The sequence below is a fragment of the Acipenser ruthenus genome, chromosome 1 (genome assembly GCF_902713425.1).
Source record: "Acipenser ruthenus chromosome 1, fAciRut3.2 maternal haplotype, whole genome shotgun sequence".
Taxonomy (NCBI): Eukaryota; Metazoa; Chordata; class Actinopteri; order Acipenseriformes; family Acipenseridae; genus Acipenser; species Acipenser ruthenus.
In genome coordinates this window covers 40,030,816-40,050,041 of record NC_081189.1, presented here as the reverse complement: position 1 = coordinate 40,050,041, position 19,226 = coordinate 40,030,816, and the positions used below count along the sequence as shown (strand labels likewise).

Sequence of the window (19,226 nt, the reverse complement as noted above, 5' to 3'; positions counted from 1 at the left end):
CTGTTCCTGTTCAGCCGCAGGGACCTGCCTGCAGCTACCAACCCTTGTCCCCATACCGCGATTCTCCCTATTTTTGTTTTTCAGGCAAGAGAGGCCGGAGTACCGTTGCACCCAGGGCATCCACTCACCAACAAGTTGCTGTGCCGCCTGTACTACCTGTTACACCGCCTGTTGCCACTGATCCTGCTCGCAACACGGGTGGTGATGTTTCGCCTTCATCCACTACAGAGTCATCTCACCTAGATGGTTCAAACGCTGAGATAACTATGGACACTGACTCAGTCCGTTCCACCCAGACCATGAGTCGCAGGCCTGTTCATTTGCCTGCTCGTTTCAAGGACTTTGTTCTTAAATAATGCAATGTTAAAGTTCTGTTAATATGTGCATATTTCCTTGTTATTTTTCTAATAATAATACTGAAACGTGGACGTTTCTTACCCACGGTGTGAGTAATGTGAGCCGTTATAATGAAGCTAGCAGTAATTACAGTATTTTGTTAGTGTGCGTATATTATTTTGTACCTTAACAGCTCCCGTAGCTAGAGAGAGGAGAGAGAATGCTGGGAGAAAAAGGAGGAGTTTGGGGGGGTTGTGCGGGAGACATGGTAGCGTGCAGATCAATCCCGACTGCATCCCGTTACTTTTATTATTTTCTAACTGTAGTCGTATCACAGTTTCTATATTGTCTGCTGGCCAACTATGTTGTGTGTTTCCACTATTGCTGAGCCTGTATATCGGAGTCGCTGTTTAATAAAACCCTGACAGAGACTGTAAGCAAGATCAAGCGCCTGGCCTGTTTCATTTGTCCACGCTACGGATCCCCGGGAACCGAAGGTAACCCACGGCCTTACAATAATAATAATAATAATAATAATAATAATAATAATAATAATAATAATAATAATAATAAAAACAACAACAAAACGCAACGGTAATTAAATGAAGTCTTGTGACGAATTGTACATATATGTTTCACAGTCCACAATAAACAAATTGAAACACTCTTTCTTATATTTATTTATTATTAATGCTACACAAGTAATCTACCACGTGTAAATTAATCCAGTTATTTTATAATTCAGTTAAATGCAGTACAATCTTCTAAATGTTTGTTTACTTATTTGTAGTAATTTGACTTTTCTCAACAGTCACACACAGATAAACCAATAACAGAAACGTTGAACTTGAAAGGAGATTATAATTTTTTTTATTTGCCATCTGAATGCATACTCAACAACTTTTGTCACTCTGCTGTGCATGTGCTCTCAATAAACAAGGCGGCACCATTTTTTCCAAGGGCACCGTTTTTTACAGTCACTGGAATATTTGGTGCCCCCTCTGTAAACCAAGCAGGAGCTTTCCAAAAAATACCAAACTTATACTGTTAGTGTGTCTCTCTCTCTCACCTGCATGATAATAGGTTTTTGTCACTGTGGTGTGCATGTGCATGCATGTGTGTGATATATTTAAAAAGTTCATTTATTTTCAGGTTATATATCCATCCCAAAAGAAGACTATTTTCTTGGCTCCACTGGGAGAGTCCAAAGAAAAAGTGAGGAAGTGCCTTGAGACAACAAGGTAAATCTTTCATTTTGCCATTAATGACATTGCTGTTTCGAGACTCTTTACCAATCTATAATAATAATATAATTGAGTTCCTAAACAGAATAATACAAATGTATGTTTTGTCAATGTTACATTTGGAGCATCACAAAAGTATACATTGTCTGCATGTAAGAGCATTTTCATAGACTTAATATTAACATAACACTACTATTATGGTAGGTATGAGTTCATAATTTTGAAATTGTACATTGAAATGTTGGTAGGCACTTCCTACAGTATGACATTTTGATAATAACACAAGCTATAAAAGCTAGAGCAAAACTTGGTATTGTGTGTCCAGAAACTTTGTTTACCCAAAAAGAGTGACTTTTTTGTGTGACTTTGTTTTTGCCAAAATTCAAGATGGAGTTGTGAAACTGTCTCCCACCCAATACAGTCAGATGGCACATCGTGTGGTGTTTTTGTTTGCAAGGTCTGCGTATAGTACAGCTACTATATACGTTTTTCAATGATTATTTAAATACAGCCACACTGGGTGACATTAAGGGTTTCTTGAAGTAATATAAAATAACCTATCCACATAACTTGTACCAGTTTATGATTAAAAAAATAAATTAAAAAAAACCTCTATTTTCTCGGTTTGCAGAGGATGTTCTCGAAGGCAGACAGAGCAACTTTCCCCCCTGAAGGGAGTCCATTGCCATTATCCGAAAGGAAATGGCGATCAACCTTCTAAAGGAATCAGGTATACAGGGTAATAGTACAGTATGAGAAAGTTAATACTGATGACACTAATGATGCATTTGTAATATTCTAAGCTCTTTTTACTGCACAGATTAATTTGGTGCCTGGTTCATGAAGCTGCCTTTAAGAAGTTAGGTTTAGCTCAAATTCTCACAATTGACAATACAGTAATAGTTCAGTGAGCTTGTTAAATCTAGCCAGGTTTATTGCATTAAAATTGATCACTTAATTGGACTTTTGTGGGTGAGCGGCAGCGTTGCCATGTTAATCTTGTATTGTCAATGGTACAGTATAGTGATGTTTCATGATAAAAAGAAAATAATGTGCAGCTAAACATTTAAAATGACTGGTAAATACATATATGAACAACAAACGACTTAATCTACAGTAGTGAAACAGTCTGGTGATGGGGTTTCTAACTATTTCTAACTCATCATGAGACTGCAATGTCTGGTGACCACTAAGAAGTTGCTGTTGTCAGGAATGAATGTTTACCGAAGAATGAACAGCTGATACAGTCTCGAATGTTTAAAGAAAGACAAATGGACTTATGATGGATTTACACATTTATAAGATGGGAGGGAGAGGATAAATTATAGAGAACAGGTAAGAGTACCTGAGATGTACCTATTTGTGCACGTTCTCAAATATGCACCCAAATATGATTATTCCTGTTTTGTGGAGAGCAGGACACTCTAGGGGATGCAGTGTCACAAGATGAATGGGTCATTTAGTAGTGAATACTTTAGTTGTATTTTTAAACTTTTTCAACTGCAACTCCAAACATCTTCTAATTAAAATTAAAAATAAATAGAAGTAGATGTTTTCTAAAAGTTTATGCAAATGAAATGTACATGGTTTCAATACTTCGTAATGATTTCCTAATTAAACTCTCTACACTACATTAGTTTTTCTACACCCTCTACTTTCCTTTGTATTTTTCAGATTGCGTGCGACGGCAGCAACAGGTGGTTCCACCACACGTGTTGGACAGCAATCAACTAAGGTCAGCTTTTTTTGTGCAGTATGCACAATGTGAGGACACATAAATGCCTCATTTCCACTGCCGGCGCAACTGGGCCAGCCGCGCTAGAGCCTTGCCCCCGCCAATAAAATTGCTGTTAAAATTGTATTAGTTCAATGATTCTTCTTTCAACTCCTACTAAATAGTGGGACAAAATACATTATTATTATTATTTATTTCTTAGCAGATGCCCTTATCCAGGGCGACTTACAGTCGTAAACAAAAATACATTTCAAGAATCACAGTACAAGTATTAATACAATTAAGAGCAAGATAAAATACAATGACTTTGGTTCTAGCAAGTACAAATATATGACAAAATACGATTCAATAACGGAGCAGATAACAGGGCAGCAGTGTGGAGTAGTGGTTAGGGCTCTGGACTCTTGACCAGAGGGTTGTGGGTTCAATCCCCAGTGGGGGACACTGCTGTTGTACCCTTGAGCAAGGTACTTTACCTACATTGCTCCAGTAAAAAAAAAAAAACTGTATAAATGGGTAATTGTATGTAAAAATAAATAAATAAATAATGTGATATCTGTATAATGTGAACTAATGTATAATGTGATATCTTGTAACAATTTTAAGTCGCCCTGGATAAGGGCGTCTGCTAAGAAATAAATAATAATAATAACAGTGTCAGTGATAGTTACATCAGGATATAATTAAATACAAAATACTACAGATTAAATGACACTTGACAGATTGCAGTACTCTAAACTACAGGATTAAATGCAGTAAAATAGGGAGCAGATAAGAGCAAGTAAAGCGCTTTTAAGGAAGGGTGATAAGTGTCCAGAGGGAAAGGAGTTCTACAGGAGCTGTCTGAAGAGGTGAGTCTTGAGGAGGCGCCGGAAGGTGGTTAGGGACTGGGCAGTCTTGACATCTGTAGGAAGGTCATTCCACCACTGCAGGGCGAGGGTGGAGAAGGAGCGGGCTCTGGAGGCAGGGGAGAGGAGGTAGAGCCAGTCTTTTAGTGCAGGCGGAGTGGAGAAGTCGAGTGGGGGTGTAGGGAGAGATGAGGGTCTGGAAGTAGCTGGGTGCAGTCTGGTCAAGGCATCTGTAGGCGAGTACAAGAGTCTTGAACTGGATGCGAGCAGTGATCGGGATCCAGTTGTTGAGTATGCAGGTAAGAGAGCGAGACAATAACAGTATAAGTTTGGAAGTTTTTGGAAAGCTCCTGCTTGATTTAGAGAGGGGACACCAAATATTCCAGTGACTGTAAAAAAATTATGCCCTTTGTTTATTGAGTGCATATGCACACCAGAGTGACAAAAACCTCTTTAGTATTCAGGTGAGAGAGAGGCATACTAACAGTATAAGTTTGGTATTTTTTGGAAAGCTCCTGTTTGATTTACAGAAGGGACACCAAATATTCCAGTGACTGTAAAAAACGATGCCCCTGGGAAAAATGGTGCCGCCTTGTTTATTGAGAGCACATGCACAGCAGAGTGACAAAAGTTGTTGAGTATGCATTCAGATGGCAAATAAAAAATAATTATAATCTCCTTTCAAGTTCAACGTTTCTGTTATTGGTTTATCTGTGAGTGTAACAGTTGTGAAAAGTCTATATACTTACAAATAAATAAGTAAACATTTAGAAGATTGTACTGCATTTAACTGAATTATAAAGTAACTGGATTCATTTACACGTGGTAGATTACTTGTGTAGTATTAATAATAAATAAATATAAACGAGAGTGTTTCAATTTGTTTATTGTGGTCTGTGAAACATATATGTACAATTCGTCACAAGACTTCATTTAATTACCGTTGCGTTTTGTTGTTGTTGTTTTTTATTATTATTATTATTATTATTATTATTATTATTATTATTATTATTATTATTATTATTATTAATTCTTAGCAGATGTCCTTACCCAGGGCGACTTACATTTGTCACAAAATATATATATATTTCACAGTACAGTAAGAGCAGATAAAATATACAATAACTTCAGTCCTATAAGAAACTTTTTTTTATATAAATTTAGTCGTTGCCAATTATTTTTATAATTTTCTCCCAATTTGGAATCGGCAATTATTTTATTATGCTCAGCTCACCGCTATCACCCCTGCACTGACTTGGGAGGGTGAAGACGAACACACGCTGTCCTCCAAAGCGTGTGCCGTCAGCCGACCTCTTTTTTTCACACTGCGGACTCACCATGCAGCCACCCAAGAGCTACAGCGTCGGAGGACAACGCAGCTCTGGGGCAGCTTACAGGCAAACCCGCAGGAACCCGGCCAGACTACAGGGGTCGCTGGTGCGCGGTGAGCCGAGGATACCCTGGCCGACCTAGCCCTCCCTCCCGCCCGGGCGGTGCTCAGCCAATTGAGCGCCGCCCCCTGGAAGCTCCCGTCCTCGGTCGGCAAAGGAATAGCCTTGACTCGAACTCGCGACATCCAGACTATAGAGCGCATCCTGCACTCCACGTGGAGCGCCTTTACTGGATGCGCCACTTGGGAGCCCAAGTCCTAAAAGCAACTTTAACTAAAATATTTACATGTACAGTTTGATAATCACAATATAGTACATACATACAATACTTCTGTCCTAATAAGAGTAAGTTTAACTAGCTAATGTGTACAGATTTCAAGAAACACAATGTATAGTTGTTGTTGTTACTGTATTTAAACAATCTATTCTGGATGTAGAATCGCCGAAATCACAAGTTTACACAAACATCTTCCATCCAGAAGCAATAAACTCGTTCCTGTTTGCAGCAAAGCGCACGTTAACGTTGCAGCAGGCGCTGCTCTACAGTATTTTTTACCATAAATAAATTAAACAAATAAATATAATGTTTTATTTTGTCATAGGGAAAGGTTATGACTAAAAAATAACAGGCATACAATAAACAATGGGTTGGAACAACCACAACAACACGTCCTAACGAGAATAAATCATATTCGGGTAAACAGGTTGTGGGTGCAGAGGGAGTGAGAGTGTCTAATGCTTCAGTGTATGATACTCCTTGAAGCATGAAGCAACGTACACAGCTTGGCGCCGCCTCTTCGCTGGACGCCTGTCACTTGATGTTGATGGTAAATATTCTTAACTTATGTCTTCAATGACACACTCGCATACATCCGATTCAGTGGAAGAATTGTATGTATTTGAATTTAAATCGGAATCTGAATTCAGTATTATTTCTAATATTTCTTTCTCACTGAGTAATTTTCACCAGATTACAGACATTGCTGACATTTTTGTGATGGTTTATTGTATGTGATTCAGTCAATATCTAGCAAAGGGCGCAAGAGACCAATAAAAGGTGTTACAGAAACCTAGTGTTACAATATCTTGTTATCAGAAGTTTTGTAGGCTCAGTAATTCAAGTTTAACACTAGAAGCCCCGCGGTGGTCATTTTGGCAGTTTTTGGTTTTAAAATGTAATTTTCTCCAGTCGTGTAACACATATGGGGCTGTGCATTCGTGTACCTTTCTGTCCATATGTATTAAATATTCTCACAAAGCATGAAATACGGGAATGCAGAAATAAAGGAGTGTGGCAGAGCAGGGCTCTGCCCTTGGAAATATTGACAGGGATGGGGTTATATTCTCCCTGTCCAGTTTTATTCTGTCAGGTGGGAATCATTAGTAATCAATTAGCACCCAGCCACCTGACATAAAAGGAGGCCTCAGCTCCTCAGTAACTGCATGCAGTACGGGCATGAGGAGCACCACTGCCTGGAGGTCTTACAGGACACAGACCTGGAATGGGAGGAGCCTGAATGTCCTGCACCTGAGTGGGAGGAGCCCGAACGTCTTGCGCCTGAGTGGGAGGAGCCCAAACGTCTTGTGCCTGAGTGGGAGGAGCCCGAATGTCCTGCGCCTGAGTGGGAGGAGCCCAAACGTCTACAGCCCAAGAGGGGGGAGTCGGTGCGTCCACAGCCCAAGAGGGGAGAGTCGGTGCGTCCACAGCCCAAGAGGGGGTGGAGTTGCCGTCCCAAGAGCCAGAGGGGGTGGAGCTGCCGTCCCGAGAGCCAGAGGGGGTGGAGTTGCCGTCCCAAGAGCCAGAGGGGGTGGAGTTGCCGTCCCAAGAGCCAGAGGGGGTGGAGCTGCCGTCCTGAGAGTCAGAGGGGGTGGAGCTACCGTCCTGAGAGACAGGGGGGGTGGAGCTGCTGTCCTGAGAGTCAGAGGGGGTGGAGCTGCCGTCCCGAGAGCCAGAGGGGGTGGAGCTGCCGTCCCTAGAGCCAGAGGGGGTGGAGCTGCCATCCCGAGAGCCAGAGGGGGTGGAGCTGCCGTCCCGAGAGCCAGAGGGGGAGGAGCCATGGACCTGAGAGCCAGAAGAGGAGGAGCCACAGAACAGAGAACTGGAAGTGGAGGAGCCATGGACCAGAGAACCAGAAGGGGAGAAGGCTGACGCCCCTCAGCAGCCCTTGCACATGCTGCTGAGAGGAGCTCAGTGGAGGCGCACCTGACTGCGACGGCAGGAGGTGCCAGCCCGACTTCAGAGGCCGCTAGAATGGCCACAGCCACCACCGCCAATGCCGGAGTGGCTGGAGCCATTGCCACCGGAGGAGCTTGAACTGCCGTTGCCGGAGTGGCCGGCGTCTCCGCCTGCTGTTCCCGAGGGTCTGCCTGCTGATCCCGAGGGTCCGCCTGCTGTTCCAGAGGGTCTGTCATCTCTGCCTGCTGTTCCCGAGGGTCTGTCATCTCCGCGTGCTGTTCCTGAGGCTCTGCCTGCTGTTCCTGAGGGTCTGACTGCTGTTCCCGAGGGTCCACCTGCTGTCCCTGAGGATCCGCCATCTCCGCCTGCTGTTCTCGAGGGTCTGCCTGTTGTTCCAGAGGGTCCGCCATCTCCGCCTGCTGTTCCAGAGGGTCCGCCATCTCCGCCTGCTGTTCCTGAGGGTCCGCCGTCTCCACCTGCTGTTCTTGAGGGTCCGCCGTTCCCGCCTCCGCCACCAGAGGGAGACGTGCCGCCGTTCCCGCCTCCACCACCAGAGGGAGACGGGCTGCCGTTCCCGCCTCCGCCACCAGAGGGAGACGGGCCGCCGTTCCCGCCACCAGAGGGAGACTGGCCGCCATTCCCGCCTCCGCCAACAGAGGGAGACGGGCCGCCGTTCCCGCCTCCACCACCAGAGGGAGACGGACTTCCGTTCCAGCCTCCGCCACCAGCGGTGCCACCAGCGCTGCTCCTGCTGGAGGGTCCAGGTTCCCTGCCAGCATTCGCGTGCTTTGACGGTCCGGGGCCCCTGCCATTGAAGAAAGCTTGGGGGATCCAACATCAACCCCGCCCACCACTGGCCGCTGAAATAGCCCACCCAAGGGACATAAGGGGACTCTTGGGGAGAGGGCTTGGGTTCAAAGGAGGAGGGGAGTTTGGCCGATTGCGGCCTGCGTACTTTGTACGTGGGGGGAGGTGTGTGACAGAACAGGGCTCTGCCCTTGGAAATATTGGCAGGGATGGGGTTATATTCTCCTCCCTGTCCAGTTTTATTGTGTCAGGTGGGAATCATTAGTAATCAATTAGCACCCAGCCACCTGACATAAAAGGAGGCCTCAGCTCCTCAGTAACAGAGAGGTAGCTGAGGAAGCAAGCAGGGTTTTTTGTTGCTTGCTGGGTTTTTCTTTGTGTGCTGTTTTTTGGAATTTTGTATTCCAGTGAAGGCATAACTCAGCCTGGAAGCCTTATTTTTTGTAAGTTTTATTTTGTGTTTATTGTTTCTGTTTTAAAAACCTCTTGTTTGGCCCTCGTGCCTGTTTATTTTTGTGTTTTCTATTTGAACTGCAGTCTCTGTGCCTCATCCCTTGCGCCATCCTGTCACAAGGAGATATATTACATTATACCTAAAAGCCCCGGGAGTAGTCACATTGACAGCCACACATAAAACAATTGTATTTTCATTATACAGAACAATATTCTACTTTATTATTTTTATTTACCAGTCCGCAATGCGTTTAGCTGTAATTCGATTAGTCTCTACTCTCTGCCTGAGTGAATGACTGATAGTCTATTGTTTTTCAATCAGCCTTTTGGAGGCTGGCGCCTGCTTGCCAGCTGCGCTGCTTTGGTCAGTCAATTAGCATCGGGACTAGTGAAAATAAATACCAGAGACCGTGGAGTTTTACAATGCAACAAAATATGAAATTGATGTTTGGATCAGATGGCATGGAAGTGTTCTGTGAAAGCTGGCTCCCGACGGTGACCTGTTCAGGTGTTTTACAATGTATTGGGTACTTTACAAAGAATGCACTTTAAAGAATTTACTTTGCAAAGAATGCACTTAAAAGAATTTACCAAGGAGAGAATAGCACAGGAACTTCGCAAGAAGCATTTGGAACAGAGAGAAACTGCCAAGTGTGTACCCACAGCTGAAGCTGGCAACCCCGCTGAGAGCCGCAAGAGACACCAATGCAGGTTGGCAAGTGCAATAAAAATAAAACTTCGAACAGCTGTGCCCTGTGCAGAAAGGCGGCGTGGAGAAGCGCATTATCTTACTCAAGGTAAAGGAGTACCATTTTGTTCGAAAAACAAGAAAAAAAGAAAAATAAATTAGACTTTTTTTATAACTTCTTGTGCTGTGAGCTTCTGTAAAACGTTTTCTTCTAAGTTTATCTACATTGTTCAGTTGCTTTTGTGCATCTGATAATAAACCGATTACTGTTGAAAAGTTAAAAATGTATTGCTATCGTTTGTTTTATACATATGTATGTTGTAAACCGATGTCTGTTCAGATGTTTATTTACTTACATTTTCTTGTTTTGATTTGTAAAATAAATGTTTGTGTGTGTGTATGTATATACAGATGTTTATGTAACGTACTCAATAAAAAAAAACTAAAAAAAACTATTACATCCGACTGTTTCTCCATTCATTATACTATTTACAGTGTTTTGAATACAGCCATCAGAAAGACTGCTGTGGGGCTTCTAGGTATAAGTATATCTCCGGTCCTTCTAATGTTAAAGTTACAGAATGTACCGGTACATTCGCACTCCCTGGGGAATAGAAAGCAGTGGACATACCGGTATGTTCGTACTACTCAAAGGGTTAATCTCAAGGGAATGATGATGGCCCTCGAGCCAAGAGTGCTTGTTTTGAACTGTTAGTGGCCTGTTGGCCAGGGAAGGTTTGAGCTGTTAGTGGCCTGCAGGCCAGGGCAAAGGACGGGGTCCGGACTTTATACCGCAGGAACCTCGTACTGCAGAGTTGAGCCCCATGGGCCCCCGGGACCCCCTGAAAAATATAGAAATCCACTGACTCTGCAGAGAATCCTGGAGGTGCTGCCTCGTGGACCGGGTCATGCCCCCAGAGGACGGAAACTACTCTGGGCATACTAGCAATTGATTGGTTAGCTGCTGAGATGTCTGCAGGAAGAGAACGAAAGTTGGAGTGGACTGCTGCTGATGACCAGCGACCCATAGTTTTTCAAAGGTGATGACCAACGTTGGCTTTTGCTGCTGATGAGGCTGCACCAATCCTAAATGAGTGCGGGATATAGAACTAGGGAGAGAGACCTGCTTCGGAGATAAGAGAAAAAAGGTGAGTTGCGGACCAGTGTCTTGTAATGACATTACGGGAACAATCAATAAACAGGGGATCTAGGGGACTGAAGGTTTTTTTGATAGATTGGAACCTGGACAAGGAAGTGTAAGGGCAGAGATGGGAGTTTATCTTGGATAATTGAATAACTTGCCCTTGACAAAGCTGGTCAGTCTTGGATGAGCGAAGGAACAGAGTGAAATGATTATCAGGAATTATTGAAAGAACAAATATCTATGGCTGGGAAACTGGATAGTGATGGTACTGTGAATTCTGCACTAATTAGAAATCAAAAGAAAGCTGATAGGCACATAGCTTCCATCATCAGGTTGTCAAATGGGTTGAAACATTCTGAGCTCAAAATTGAAATTAATTGGGAAAGGACGTCTGTAGATATGGGTAGTCTGGATGGAGATGACAGGGGAAGGCTCTTGGGAATTCCTCTGAGTGTGAGGCGCACTATGGGGATGCAAAGAAGTGTCGGTGAGGGGATGGACAAGCTACAATAATGAAATTGGATACCTGAGATGTAGGATTTTATGGATGCTGGTGAAAGATGAAGAATGTTTTGTGCATGGATGATGAATGCTACAATCCAATTTTTATGAATGGGGTAGGGGATATTCGGTTCTGGGCACAGAATGAAGAGAATGACGACCAACCTGTAGCATAGGAGGACCTGGTAGATGGAGAGAGGGCTGATGACATCTATTCTCTTGCAGATGAGAGTAGATTGGAGAGCGAAGCATTTAGTTGAATATGAGATGGTGGAACTGGGGATCCTTCTGATGTCTAGAGAGATGAGATGCCGACCATCCTATGTGTTAGTTAATACAGGATCAATCAACGGTTTGGAACTATCATGTCTGCTTGGAAAGGAGAAGGTGAACTCACATTCAGAGATTTGGGTTTCACAACTCCAGTCATTCTCCTAACAGTGGAACTTCTTAACTCATAATCAAGACAGATTTCCAGTCTCTCACCGTGTATTAATGCTTGTGGTATTTGAGAGAATGAGCGGACGTATTAGATGGGAATTAGCGTTAGCCTTGACTGCCGAAATGGCTGCCACGATCCGAGTATTGGAGGAAAGCTGGAGCGTTGGAAGCTCTGGAGGAGGGTTTCTTGCTTCTGAAAGATATTTTATGTGAGAATTCTGCCTTGGGAATAAATAGCGATTTCCATTACACGAGAGTAGATGTTAAAACTTCATGCTGATTTGAACTCGGCTCTCGCCAAGATAAGCACCAACTAAGACGTAGCTTTACAGTAAACTAATGTGATCCATATGTGTCTCCATCCATTTACGTTTCCTTCCATATAATGATGTAGATATCCTTCTGTCTGGTGTTAATGGCTGAAGTGTAATGCTGGCTCCAGGGAAAGTGTAATGCTGGCGTATGCAAAATGCCAAAATGGCAAGACCGGAATGACCAGGCTTCTGGTTTGGAAAAGGGCACGAGATGACAACAGAACATAGGCATGCTGCAAAAACTTAAAAACGACGTTTTAATGGTGTCTAAAATCCAAAAATGAAACCTGCCTGGCAGACAATATCCTAGCAACCTGAGCAGCTACTCTCTGTGAAAGTTACCCAGGATGAACTCTCGAGTGAGAATAATAGGAGCATCTACCGACATTTGCTCAGATGCTACAGCATTTTGACAAATTGAATGAAGTTTTATGTTCATAAATCTCTTTCAAGATTGTTGTTGGTCTCTTTAACAACAGTCATAAACTATTTCATTAATTAAAACATACTTTTAAAAGATTATTTAAATAAGTAATGCGGTAAAGCTCAAAGGTAAAGCTTTGTGAATAGGGCCCTTTGACATGATTTTAAAACTTGAGCTCAATTGGAATTAACCCATTAAGAAAACTAAAGCACACTAAGTCTCCTTGCCTTATACTGTTGTGGCATCATTCTACTGGAGTCTTTCATGTCAGAATGAGGTATGAGATAAGATTAATTCATTTAAAAAACAAAGTTGAACGCATTTAAGTTTGTTTTTAACATGTATATTTTAATAAAAATATTTTTAGTCAACACAATCATCAGGCTCAGGAAGAAAATGTGTGATTTAATGTAAGCAATGCACATAAACAAGCAGCAACATTTTTAATAAAAATGCTTAAATCCATGGACAAATATGTACATGTTATTTATAGTACAGCAAAGCTGTAACTACATAACACTTTAAAAAGAAAGATCCCATCTGTTCCATAGTAAATACTTGAAAGCTGTGAAGTTAGTGGAAGCTTATATGACAAATTAATGCAAGCCTTTTCAATGGTAGGACTTATTACATATCCCACTACATATTTCTATTCTGAAATATGGTTAAGCTGCACAGTGAACGCAAGGGGAGTCTTCATTTTCAAAGTAGTATTAAATGACTTGCACACATAGTGTCACTATGTGTTCTATTGTTGAGGCGCAATAACGTCTTGTTTGCAGTCAGTTAGCTGTGGTTATTTGATATTCTTAAGTTACTGGCTTGTCTGGTGAATGAGAATGTTGGAAAATATAAAATTCAGTTTTTCTTTAATAAATTCAGCTGCTATCATGAAATGTTTAGGTTTCTAACTGCCAGCTGCTGATTTTGAAATTAAAGATTGTGTTATTGCACCTCTTCGTGAAACCTTCTCATGGAGAAGAAATTATATACAATCTGTGCCTTCATAATAACTGAATGGAGCAGAAATTCACATTATATCACATTGTGACACACAACATTGACTATAAAACACATAACAAGGGGTAGAGTCCAAAATATATCTCCTATGACGCTGTTACTAATGCTCAGTTATTTATGACAAAGTAGCTATTCTGAGCAGCTCCCTGTTTGATGTTCCAACTTTAAAATGATTCCCTCCTAAATTACATCCTTAGTATGTCTTAGCTGTATATTTTGGACAAAGTGCCGGTAATAATGATTACACCAACTTAACACAAATATGAAGCAAGAAAAGAAGTGGCCTTATCAAAAAAAAAAAAAAAAAAAAAACTGGTGAAAAAACATTCTTACTATTTATAGTGTGTAACTATTGCACCATCATAAGAAGTCATTTAGAAAAGAACATTTCTGTTTACATCTTTTGCAAATGTCTTTTGTCAGAGCTATATACACTTTTCTTGTAGGTTCAATGTTTCATCCGTGAAAGTCACATGGAGGGGATGGTCTTTTTGATAAGAAGGGGGCCGACTACTTGAATTTGAACCGGATTGATTTACTGAAGTCCTGTTTTTGGAGTCCTGCTCTTGTAAATAATTAGAGCTCCGGAAAGTCCTTAATGAAGAGCTTTCTGTGCTAGAGTCTGACGTCCCTCGTCCTATCCTACAGCTGCCAAGGAAGTTCTCTCTGTTCTCCGGGAGGTATAAAAAAGTCTGTGATGTGCTGCTGACCTCCCTTAGCTCCCGAGACACCAGGGAAGGGGAATCTCGGGACATCACCGAGGAAGTTCGCTGGCCATCTATGCAGTTGAAATTGTCACCTGGTCGCTGCCTGCGTCCCCCAATTCTGCAGAAGAGACACTTGATCTTCTCAATGAGTTTGAGGAGAACCGCCTTCCTCAGGAGAATATAGACCCATGGGTCCAGGATGGGGTTCACAGAGGCAATGCGAATGGCCTGGAGATCAGGGTTTTTGTAGATCTCCGTCACCAGTTGTGGTTGGTACAACTGATTTACAAACACTCGCACCTGAAATAACAAAGAGCAAACTATTATCAACTATTCAATAAGAAAACCATCAGGTCCATTAATAAATACAACACAGATAATAATAAGGTATTTTGCAAAATCTACTGTATATTATATTTTAACAGCCCAAATGAGGTAATGCTGTCCAAGTGCCTGCTTGCCTGACAAGTTTGAATGTGTCTTGAAAGCTTATAACCAAAGTAAATAGTGGCTGGTAACTGGAAAGGTCTAACAAGTTAGGACCAACATTTTGGGGAATGTTACATATAAAACACAAAGTAGGGCTCAACATATCTAAACAGCTGTGGATATCAAAATACTGCATCGGTGCTGCTTAGATAAATAAAATAGGGGGTGAAATGTACTGGAACCAAGGGTATGAAAAGCAAACACTACATGTGAGTCTCTCAAGAACGTTTCAGTCAGTAAAATATTTATAAATCGACAGTGTGTCATAGTTTAACGAATTTAATGATTGTATTTAGATCTGTCACTGTTTAGATGAACAGATGCCAGTTTGTTTCAATTCAATACTACACTACATACCCTACAGTAAGTATGGTTCTCTATGTTGTATGATTCATTTACATTATGTTACTGTGCTACAGACCCTACCCCTTTGGAACACTTCCGAGGAATTCTAATAGTTGGACTAACCAGTAGCAACAATATGGAATTCTACAAATGATTACTACCAACCCAAAGGTAACCTTGCAAGCAGGAAACACATACTGTCATTATTTATTTATGTTTTTTACATCACATTCATTATGCAGTGATTTTGTGTGGATGCATGCTGGAACATGCTAGACCAGCAGAACTTTTATCGCCTCAGTGCCTGTAGGTGGCAGAGCTTTCCAACACTATAGCACAGTGCAGTACAACCCATCCTTCTAAGTACAGTATACCATGTTAACACGAGGTCACACGACCACTTGCTTTATGTAGACGACATAATATCCCAACTAAATAGTGACACATATAACTGGAAAGATTCATGCAAAATTGTATTTTCAACAGGCTATAATGCCGCCCCACGTTTACCCATATTTAAGTCAACATTTGACTAAAGTCGTGGGTTATCATGTTAGATTGAGGCTAAAACTTAGCACCTGCATATCGCTTTGTTTTCACTAAGAAACACGTAAGGAAAATTAGTCTATATGCAGCTGCTAATGTAGGTTTACATATAAGCAATATTGTATAGCCACTGATTGTAACTGATCATATGTTTTTGCTATTTATGTTGAATACATACAATGGCAAGAAAATATCAGTATTCAACTTTAAAATCAAAGACACATTAGCAGCTACGACTACAATCAAGTTCTGAACTATAATATTTTGGGCGAGTCATTCACACCACATGCAAAAGCTACCTTTTTTAAAATAAAGTTTCAAATACTATTATGGTCTTCTGAATTACCTTCACTTCTCCACTTTTTTAACAATCATCTAATTACATTTCTTAACAATCATCTAAACACACCATAAGGTTCTTTTTTTAGCGGGTTAGTCACATACATACAGCATAAAGTGGAAACTAGGAATGTGTTGTTCTTTGTAATAACTGGAATATGTGTCACAGGGTGATTTTCTATGTTAGTTAGTTGGCAATTGCAATGCCACCCTGCAAACGAATATGTGTTATCCACGATGAAGGAGGTCGTTATTAGAAGGTGCTCTGTCTCCCTGTGAAAATCCTGCATTACTTTTATTTCATGTTTTGTGAAAATTCAGAACTAGAGTACATTTTTAAAGAAAGCCAACATGCCACACAACAAACCTTGCTAATTACAATCTGAGAGTGATCACCAGTTGTTTTAAAAAGGATACACGCCGTCAACTTGCGCAATGTTACCAAAAGAAACGCGTGCTTGTATATTATTACTGTCGTATTTTCTGACATCATGAGCGTTATTATTATTATTATTATTATTATTATTATTATTATTATTATTATTATTATTATTATTATTATTATTATTATTATTATTATTATGTTACGTTATCTAAAATAGTGTGCGTACTGTATTTCAAATTGTGGTAATATTCGATTTAAAAAAAAGTGCCGACTTTATACTGTACTGTGTATAAAGACACCTTAGACCAGAAAGCAAGCAGGTTTTGCAGATATGGATTAAACTTCCACTTACCACTAGTGGAATGGAACAAATCAACACCACCACGGACGTGGCTATGAGCAGGATCACCATCTGGATTTCTGCACCAGCCATCCGACTGAAACTCCGTCTTCTTCGAAACTCTGCAATCCTGTTTTGATCCGTGCCAAGGGATGTCCTTCTCACAAACTTTCTGTGCATCCTGATCAGCGCCCCACAGACCAAGATATTGCAGACAACAGTGGTCAAAATAAGGAAAGAACTAAAACCCGCATACATGTAAGAGAACGCAGCGTCGGTGCTCACGTTGCTTCTCCAGTCTATGAAGCACCAGGTATCAGGGTATTGCTTCTTAGCCTTGCCATAACCCATGTTGGGCAAAGCACAGAACAGCACGTTTGAAACATAGATCGCAAGCAGTGTTAACCCTGCCAGCTTCTTGTCCACATAGTGGTTGTAGAAATAGGCATGGTTAATAGCCATATACCTTTCAATTGACATGGCACATATTATGCTAAGTCCTGCCAGCCCAAAAAAGAGGAGAATGAAAGCACTGTACTCGCAGAGTGAGTCCCCACCTGGCCAACCTCCTTTTACATAGGTGGCAATGGTGACCGGACTGACGAGAATTGTGCCCAACAGATCGGTAAATGCTAGTCCGCAGACCAAGGTGTAGAAGGTAGTCTCTTTCTGTTCCTTTCTGGATTTGCAAAGAACAACAATTGCTATCACGTTTCCCACAACACCAAATATAAACATAATAGCTGGAACAGTGGGGTCCAGTGGTTTATCAAAATTGGAAATACTACATTTGGTCGAATTGTCTTGCGCCATGCTTGTGGCTTAGTTTTATCAACGATACAGATGATCAATATACGTACATATGTCTCTAAAAAATAAATGGTATATACTTAAATATAGCAATTCACCAAGTTAATTAAGACTAAAATAAACATCCTAGGTATCTAGTTTGTAATACAATCCCACATTGTTCACCTGTTCAGAAAAAAAGTGAGATTTTAAGTCCGCCAAAAAGCATGTATTCCTTTAGAAACGCCCTCTTATTTAATTTCCAGTAGCTACCACTTTTTTATTTGCTTGTAAAATCCAATTGCTCTTCGAATCTTGTTTTTTCAATGTTACTGCTTCAGTGGTTCTGTTATTTAAATAGGTCGATTGGTTCTAATATGTGTCCTTTCACAAATCCTTCTATGGTCCTTGTTTGTTATCTCCAGTGTTGCCTTGCCTGTTAAATATGTTTCAGAGGTTTGTTCGAATAACTGTCTCTTACTCGCACACTTCCTCCTCCTTTCTGGTTCTTTGAAAAGTTAAACTTGAAAGTTCTCTTTAGAATAGCTTGTGTTGCTCCGCCCCGGTGTTGTTTTATTGGACAGTTACAATTCACCACAGCTCTGCAGTGCCTGAAAACTTCCAATTGTTTAACTCGCAGCACCAACAAGATCGATTTGCCAGCATGGTGACTCCTGACTCTTGAAGTCATGAAGCACCATGTATACCCAGTCTTGGGGTTGGGGTTAGGGGTGGATAGCGCATACCCCTGACCTGTTTAGTTTGGTGTGTGTGTGTGTGTGTGTGTGTGTGTGTGTGTGTGTGTGTGTGAATACAATATTTGATTGTTTTTAAAATGAATGTTTATACAGGAAGTATTTGTTAATTATGTGTTAATTATATTATACAAAAAGCATTACTATAATACATTTTAACATTTTGTATTTGAGTGTGTAGACTGTATAACAAACTGCCTTACAGTAGGGCCTAGTGTTGGGCATTATTATAGATTTACCTAATACAAATAAGATGTAAGCCTTTCAGCAAGCATGTTGGCAAAAAATATATAATTTTGTGTCTGGAAATAATCAAAACCTCCATCTGTTGCCGAATGGTTGAATCATGTAATCATGAATCAAGTAATACGATTAGAAAAAATAGGATGGTAGCAGTGGGAAACCTACAATCTTTTTACCCCTTTCATTTTCGTAGCGTCAACGTCTTAAAACTAATTAAAAAAAAAAAATAAGAATTATTCCAAAGAGCAGAAATCGGGAGAGTATTAAAGTATATGCAGCGCAACATCTAGTTGACAAACAAGCAGCTGTAATCTGTACGATAATAATAATAATAATAATAATAATAATAATAATAATAATAATAATAATAAAGCCACGGTTTGATGCAGTATTAGTTTTATTCGTTAAAATTACAATAGTATTATTTACAAATGTTATATGATGTGCGTTGTGAATGTTTTCTTTTCAGGTATTAAGTAACGATAAATTACTTCACCGAGAAGCCTGTGTGATTCATTTTCCTATGAATTTCATTCGTGGATACGTTTAATACAGGCAATTTCAATTGATGGTGCCCCTGTTGTACTTTTAAACAGAAACGTCGATTTGCATCATCTGTCTGTCTGTTTTATAGTACTACTTTTCTTTGGAACTTTTCTATGCTTATTACACTTATGGCACATCGAGAAGGCTACAGTATAAATGGTATTTATACCATTTAAAATGGTAAATGGTATTTATACTGTAGGCTACTTCACTGTATAAC

At 40.9% G+C, this 19,226-nt stretch overlaps 1 protein-coding gene across 1 annotated transcript; it reads right to left on the bottom strand.

Moving 5' to 3' along the window:
• Window positions 1–12,829: 12,829 nt before the first annotated feature.
• LOC117420676 (prostaglandin E2 receptor EP4 subtype-like) lies at window positions 12,830–17,961 on the bottom strand. The gene is made up of 2 exons (XM_034034204.3): window positions 16,686–17,961; window positions 12,830–14,529 (listed from the first exon to the last, which is right to left on the bottom strand). Exons 1-2 carry the CDS (start codon window positions 17,484–17,486, stop codon window positions 13,948–13,950), a joined length of 1,383 nt encoding a protein of 460 aa, XP_033890095.1. The 5' UTR covers window positions 17,487–17,961; the 3' UTR covers window positions 12,830–13,947.
• Window positions 17,962–19,226: the final 1,265 nt, after the last annotated feature.